This window comes from Penaeus vannamei, chromosome 36, assembly GCF_042767895.1.
Source record: "Penaeus vannamei isolate JL-2024 chromosome 36, ASM4276789v1, whole genome shotgun sequence".
Lineage (NCBI taxonomy): Eukaryota > Metazoa > Arthropoda > Malacostraca > Decapoda > Penaeidae > Penaeus > Penaeus vannamei.
Window position 1 is genome coordinate 4,361,477 of NC_091584.1, and position 7,500 is coordinate 4,368,976.

General features: G+C 37.0%; 1 protein-coding gene across 1 annotated transcript in view; it reads left to right on the plus strand.

Moving 5' to 3' along the window:
* Positions 1 to 7,500, plus strand: part of IntS9 (integrator complex subunit 9) — a 9,591-nt gene that overhangs the window by 1,991 nt on the left and 100 nt on the right. Inside the window, exons 3-14 of the mRNA XM_027353209.2 lie at positions 167 to 369; positions 1,030 to 1,231; positions 1,639 to 1,728; positions 3,934 to 4,090; positions 4,583 to 4,763; positions 4,927 to 5,059; positions 5,397 to 5,499; positions 5,680 to 5,777; positions 6,064 to 6,171; positions 6,468 to 6,653; positions 6,868 to 7,017; positions 7,313 to 7,500. The exon at positions 7,313 to 7,500 is cut by the window's right edge and continues 100 nt beyond it. Coding sequence (XP_027209010.1) covers positions 167 to 369; positions 1,030 to 1,231; positions 1,639 to 1,728; positions 3,934 to 4,090; positions 4,583 to 4,763; positions 4,927 to 5,059; positions 5,397 to 5,499; positions 5,680 to 5,777; positions 6,064 to 6,171; positions 6,468 to 6,653; positions 6,868 to 7,017; positions 7,313 to 7,429 — 1,728 coding nt within the window. The 3' untranslated portion in view covers positions 7,430 to 7,500. The remainder of the gene's footprint in view (positions 1 to 166; positions 370 to 1,029; positions 1,232 to 1,638; positions 1,729 to 3,933; positions 4,091 to 4,582; positions 4,764 to 4,926; positions 5,060 to 5,396; positions 5,500 to 5,679; positions 5,778 to 6,063; positions 6,172 to 6,467; positions 6,654 to 6,867; positions 7,018 to 7,312) is intronic.

The window sequence follows — 7,500 nt, forward strand, 5'->3', positions numbered from 1 at the left end:
ATTACTTTTGAATATATGTGAGGTTGAGGGGTTCGGGCTTCAAGGGATTCAGATAAAGATAAAGCAACATTCTTTTTGGGGATTTTTTTTTATGGAATAAGGAAGAATACCTTTGTGTACCTGCATTCACGATAAGAAACGCAATTCATATTCTCTAATTCAACAGGAATTACGGGAGTGCATGAGCAGAATATTTATAGACTCTCCACCTGAAATTGGTCCTCCTACGTCTGGACTTGTGGACTTTGCGGAAGTGGACGCAATTTTGGTGTCAAACTACCTGAGTATGCTGGCCCTTCCCTTCATCACCAACGGCACAGGATTCAAGGGAGTGGTACTCATGACAGAACCAACAATGCAGGTCGGAAGGTAAGGCTAAGGTTGTTTGTGTTTTTGTTTCTTTTTCTTTCTTCCTTTTTTTTCTTTCTTTTTTTCAGTCTTTCATTATTTCTCTTTTAATGAAGACTTTGACTTATTCATTATATTGTAATAAGAATGACAAATGGATAAAAAGGATCATCTTGATCTGGTATTTTAAGTTCTTAGTAAAATAAATGGTTTATGTTTGGTAATTTTTTACCCTATGATGACGGGGCCTGATTTATTTGTTATGTAATATTATGCAACAATCTAGCCTTATTGGCTAGGCCTAAGCTGTGTACAACTGTCCTCCCTGCTGCGAGTCATGGCACGCATACATGTCATAGGCCATTATGTATAGCCAGCTATAGCCATACTCATCATAGAGGCTTTAATATATATTTTCTAGTGGCATGCCTTCCTAGCAGAAACCAAAATTACATATATAGTAGTGTTTATGTATATTTTCTAATGAGAAACTTTCTTAGGAGAAATTAAAATGCCAAAGATAGAATTATTGATTGATATTTTCTAATGAGCTACCATCCTTAGCACACTTTAAAATGGCGTTAACATCAAACATGATATTGACTGCTAGAGTATTTAGCTCCATCAATATTTAGTAAGTGTTTATGTACACTTTTTCTCATAGGAATCTTGACTTTACAGAATATTTATGGAGGAACTTGTTGAATACATTGAGAGGACCCCAAAAGCCAGACACGCATACAGATGGAAACACTACTTGCGGTCGCTCCCTCAACCACTCTGCGATGTCAAGGGTCCCAAGACTTGGCAGCAAGCTTATTCCTTGAAGGACATTAATTCTGCTCTTTCCCATGTACAAATTGTGGCCTATAATGAAAAGATTGTAAGTTTAAATCAATGTATGTTGTTCTCATTGTTGATAAAATTGAAACTGATTGCATTTTCTATGACCAGGTTAGTGTTTTCATAACTTAACCCATTCACGCTGGTATATTTTGAAGCCAAAAAAAAAAAAGATTCTGGGCAGCAACAAAATCGGCAGGCGGAGCTTCCCTGGAGTCTGTCTGCCTGCCGGCCGTGGCCCGCTGCTGCGTCGGAGAGTGAGCCCCGATACACTATCACACTGGCAGGACGCCCGGCAGTGTTTATTTTTTGGCTGTCTCATATATGGGACACCCGTCGTTAATGGGTTAAAGATTTAATGTCTTTTCTTCTCTTTCTTCTTACTTACTTACCTATCTACTTACTTATTTACTTACTTATTTACTTACTTATTTACTTACTTTTCAGGATATTTGTGGAGCATTAAAGGTGACAGCTGTCAGTTCTGGCTTTTGCCTGGGAAGCTGTAACTGGCTTATAAGTTCTGATCATGAAAAGGTAATTGAGTGAAAGATTTGTTAAAGATTACAATAGCCCTTGATATTGCTCTCTGTGCATGTGTCTTGAATTATGATAGTAATAAGAGTATTATTACATAACAGTGGTACAAGAGTAACAGATTCTGATATTTTGGTCCCACAGGAATATGATAATTATATTTTGAGAATTTTGAAGAAAAGGGCATATATGTAAATACTGAAAAAGTTAACCTAAGTGTTCTTAATTTTAAGCTGATGTAATACCAGCAGATGTTAAACATTCATTTAGTTAAAAACTGATAGTAAGTATAGCTTGGTGTAAGTGTTCAGAATTTTTCAAAATAATATGGCCCCATGTTTTTTTTATCTACTCTCAAGCTTGCTTTGATGATGATATTTAAACACATATATGTATTATTGCTTTCTAGTAGGTAACGAGATATTTATCATTCTGCTCATATGAGACATTTGTTTAAAGTGAAAATCAGATACATCAGAAAAGTATCACGATCTTGGATGTTGAATGTTAAGTTGAAACCTAGTTTTAGATCTGCATCCACAGCACATGACAGGCAGATGACTGTGTAATTGATCCTAGGCATGTAGGACTCTGACACGTCTGAGGAGGAATAAGAAACAACGTATTAGGAACTTTGGTGAGGAAGGGGGAGGCTATTTTCTCTAAATTAACCCATTGGTTGCTGTATTATGTAATATGGTGTTTAGTCCCGTAGATGTATTTATTTTACATTTGGGTGGTGTGGGAGACCATGCAGGAGAGTGCCCTCTATAGTGGTGCTCCTTTCCCTCCTTGGCACATACATGTTCGTGTACATGTTTGCGGCTGACATCCCCTTGCCTGCGCAGCTCCCCAGCTGTGGCAAGCCCCGCAGGAGAGTGCCCTCTGTGGCACTTTGCATTAAATAATGCCATTTTCTACCAATGGGTCAACATAGTCCTGTCTGTTGAATCCTGAGAGAGAAGTGACTGCTTAATCCATTCCTGCCGGTATATTTTGAAGCAGAAAATAAAAGTTTCCGGGTGGCTACAAAATCGGCAAGTGGGGCTGGCCCGTCATAAGTGGATTAAACATCAGCAATCATAGATTCACTATACTGCTCAGTATATCATGCAAGGGGCTCAGTCGCTATAGTTCAAGACATATCAGAGTCCTACTGAGACACTTGAAGATAGGAGCACTTCAGATGAGTCAAATCACACTCCAAGAGGTTTGTGCACTTGTGGTGAGTCTTTTCCATCACCCTAGCTTTCGCTCATGACGGCAAGTTTACCCGATGACGGCATGTTCACGTCACTCTCCCCTCAAGTTTTTCCATGACATGACCGCAATATCACCCGGGTCCAATAGGTTAATGGTCTCAGAAAAACCTGCTCATTTGATATGTACTCGTGGTAAACACATTGAAGTCAACCCAGAACTCTTAAATATTTTTGTTATATAGTTCATAACTGTGGGCTGTTGGAATAGGAAATCAGCAGAGAAATTGGTCTGGTATTATGAGTCATAAGCTTTCTTGACAGCAGTATTTGGAAGTAATAGAAGAACCAGGCTGTTCATTTTCAAGTTTCCGATATTGCCAGACTTTTCCTGTGCCTAGGAGTCGCAACTTGATTCCTTTTGCATTGGATCATGGATGCAGCTAGCAGGACCATATATCTCATCAATGTGTTGGACCTGTTCCTCACGCAATCTGGTACCAGCAACTCATGCTTTATAGACACTTAACAGTACTTGCTTAATTCTGTATGGATGGTCTTGTCCATCAGGGTATTCCTTCCAGAGACAGGCTAGCATGAAAGAGGCCTTTGGTATGACCTCAATAGTTGTGGTTAGGGCTGTTAGACGAAACCAGTTGTTTATTTTAGTTTTATTTAGAAAAGAGGATGATTTTTGAAAATGATGTTATTTTCTGTGTGAATTTTGTTTGTATTATTGAAAAAATAGATAGAGTGATGGTAATAGCAAACTAAGAAAATAACAGATGTTGTTTTTGCTCTATAAAAAAAAAGAGAAAAGCAATGATGGATGTAGTTTTAAATGCACATTATTGCCAAAATAAAATGGGAATAATAGGAAAAAACACGTGTCTCCCCATTCATCATGTGCCTTACTGTTATTTTCATTGAGTATTGGTTGGATATACAATTATAATTATATCATGCTAAGCAATGATAATCATTTTTACTCTTTCTCTTCTTATAGTTAGCCTACCTCAGTGGGTCCTCAACTCTGACAACTCACCCACGACCAATTGATCAGACTTCACTCAAAAATGCAGATGTGCTTATTATGACAGCCCTGAACCACACACCCATGTTCAACCCGGATTCCATGTTGGGAGAATTTTGTGTTGCCGTAGGTGAGTATCTGCCTTTTCAAAATATCGGTTGTAAGTATAAGTGATCAGCAGTGGATTGCAGAAGTAGAATTGCCAAAAAAAAAAAGATCTATGAAAAGCATCTTTTATAAGCTTATTTTGTGTATAGTGGATTTCTATTCTGCTAGTTATGGTTTCATTTCTTTAACCCTTGAGGGACGAAATATGATAATTGTTGTTCTCAAATAGGACAACAATCTGGGGACAACTGCAGGAAATGAAATAGAACCCCCTCCCCCATAAAAGAATCTCAAAATTATCAGTATTATAAGCATTCAAAATAAAACATTTTGAACAGAAATAGTTGTGTACAGATGTAGACCAAAAATTATTTTTCCTATAATGTGCACATGCAAAGCTTTAAACTTTGTTGACCAAGGTTTAACAGGGCTGCTATTATTAAGAATAACCATTCTTTGATGATTGTGCAGAATTTTTGTCAAATATATTTTCTTGATTCTTTTCTTTTCACAGCTCAAACTGTACGGAGTGGTGGTAATGCCTTGGTTCCGTGTTATCCAAGTGGCGTTGTGTACGATCTCTTTGAGTGCCTGTCAAACCACCTGGATAATCTAGGCTTGTCGCTAATCCCCATGTACTTTGTATCTCCCATGGCTGAAAGCTCGCTGGCCTACTCCAATATCTTTTCGGAGTGGTGAGTAAAAAGATCTGAAAAAGATCTTTGTGGTTTGGCTGTCGTAGTCTTTGATATTTCAGGATGTTCACATATGATATGATTTCTTTAGGACAGGATCTCCTTGTTCTCTTGTGTCTTTAAGATAAGTAATTGAATTAAATAAGTAATATTTTCACAATAGGCTGTCATCTAGTAAACAAGGGAAGGTTTACAACATGGACGACCCCTTCCCACACGCACATCTCACTCGCACAGGTAGACTTAAACCTTTCAAGAGTCTTCATGCGGAAGGTTTCAGCAGTGAGTACAGACAGGTGAGGCGGCCAAAATCATTCAGATTAGTAGTCTAGGTGATTTGAACTTATATGTAGGTAATTCATTATACTCTGTATATGTCTGTTTGTAATTGATTGAAATTTTCTACTCATTTTTCTTATGTATGTACCTACTTCAAGTTGGACATGAAAAGCTCATCCTTTATTTCAGTGTTTTTAACTTGATTTCATGCTGTAGAATTTAGCTCATTTTCTAGTTTAGGCTATTTACATTGGCAAATAATTTGTAAATAAAGATAGAATTGTAAGGATAGGCATTGGAATCATTATCTTTATATATATTTGTATGTATATAACCAATATTTCTATTTTTCAGCCCTGTATTGTATTTTGTGGACATCCAAGCTTAAGGTTTGGAGATGCTGTGCACTTTATAGAAATGTGGGGGAATAACCCACAAAATGCTGTCTTGTTTACTGGTAAGTTTTCCGTGAGTAATTGTCAATGAAAGGACGACATGGTGAAAAAGATTTTAGAAGTATGCCTGAGATATAAGTTCTTTTGTTGAACATTGTAAGTGTTTTAGATATTTTAGATGGTATTTCTTAATTAGGAATCTTAATGGTAGTGAAAGGTCTCTAGTCAGTTGTGAATTTCAGAGCCTGAGTTTGATTTTGCGGAAGCTCTTGCACCCTTCCAGCCTCTAGCAATGCGACCGGTCTACTGCCCAATTGACACCAGTCTCAACTTTACTCAGGTGTGATTTTGAGTATTCTGTTTTTTAATTTTTGTTAACAGGAATTAAAATCACCAGAATATATTTAGATATCCAAATGAAATAAGTTATAAAGCTTTTTGCAGATGCTTTAAATAGAAATAAGGGATTAGCCATTGAATTCATGAGTGTCTGCTGCTGCTGTTATTATGTGGTTGATATATTATATAGAACTTCAGCTTTCCTTGATAGAAGACTCAGTAGGAAAAGACTAAATTTCTGTCTGTGCTGATCTTTAAGTAATCTTCTTCCAATGTGTGCAAAACAGGCGAGAAAACTGATAAGCGAGCTGAAGCCAGGGAAACTTGTTGTTCCGGAGATGTATCTGCGGCCACCTCCAAGTGCCCCACACCGCACAGATCTCACATTAAATCTTGTGAGTTTCAGCAGCCGGCATTTGCTCTTCAACCTTTCTTTTCATTTTAACCCTTGAAGGATAGTGTATGGCCATTATTGTGCTCATGTTAATTTGTCACTTGAAATCATGGCAGAAGTAAACTTTAGATTTTATATGCCATAGATATTCTATTTCCATTGCAAAACGAGGAATTATAATGATTTATTTATCTATGATTTATTTATCTATACTTACACATATATTAGTTCATATGTTCATGTATTTGTATATACATCTGTAGATATCAGAATCTAATGTGATTCCTTCATTATCAGGAGGAGACCCCTTTGACATACAGTGAGTGCCAAGTCCTGGACCTTGGGATCCACAGAAGACTTGAGAGCGTGAAGCTGGCCCCCGGTCTGGCTCTTGCCCTCAACCTAAGCAACATTAGACCTGGCCTCAGCACAGCTACCATATCGGCTGGATTACATGTCCAGGACAACAAATATGTGCTAAAGGTAAATTGCATTATATGTAGAAAGATGGGATTTCTTTTATTTATTTGTTTTGGTATTTATTTATTTAAGTCCGCAAATATCGTGCAACAGTATGAAAAAACAACTTTAGATTGTTTTGATAGTTTTTGATAGGGTATTTTTAGCTTATTAGGGCACATGTCTTACACTTGACTTATTTCTTCGAAGTAAATGGTCTTTCTTTTTCATCAAACAGCCTTTAGAGGATGAAGACACCATCAGTAAGTTACCTAACAGTTATCCATACGGAAACTTGTCTGTCGATGACTTGGTGCAGAGGCTTGCACAGGCAGGTTTGACAGATGCAAGAGTAGAAGAGTTGCCTGGAGTATGCATCATTACTTTGGTAAGATTTATGTATTGATTTTTTTAAGGTATAAACATTGCTTTTATTAAAGGTGCAGGATAATCCTACCTATTGATCAATTGTAATTTCAGAATATTAGCTTTAATGTAACTCAGGAGAAGTATTGCAGAAGCAGTGCAGCTGGAATGGGATTTTGAAGAATAGATACGGGTTTTTTTAAATTTTTAATATATAGATATTTAGGGGGGAAAGAAAAGTGTCAAATCCCTATAAAAATAGAGTTGAGGTAATATAATGGGCAGTGTTATTGTGAATAATATTATTTACTTTTCAGGAAAATGAAGATGTGATAATCAAGATCAGTGATGCCTCAACACACATTATATGTAGCAACACTAAATTACGAGAGAAGCTACGGGACATCCTGTTGGAGTGCCTCAGCTCCTTTTGAAGCCCAGTGGTACCTAGAATTAAAATTTACAGAACAAGCAGAATATTACTATTTACTATTTTATGAGACTG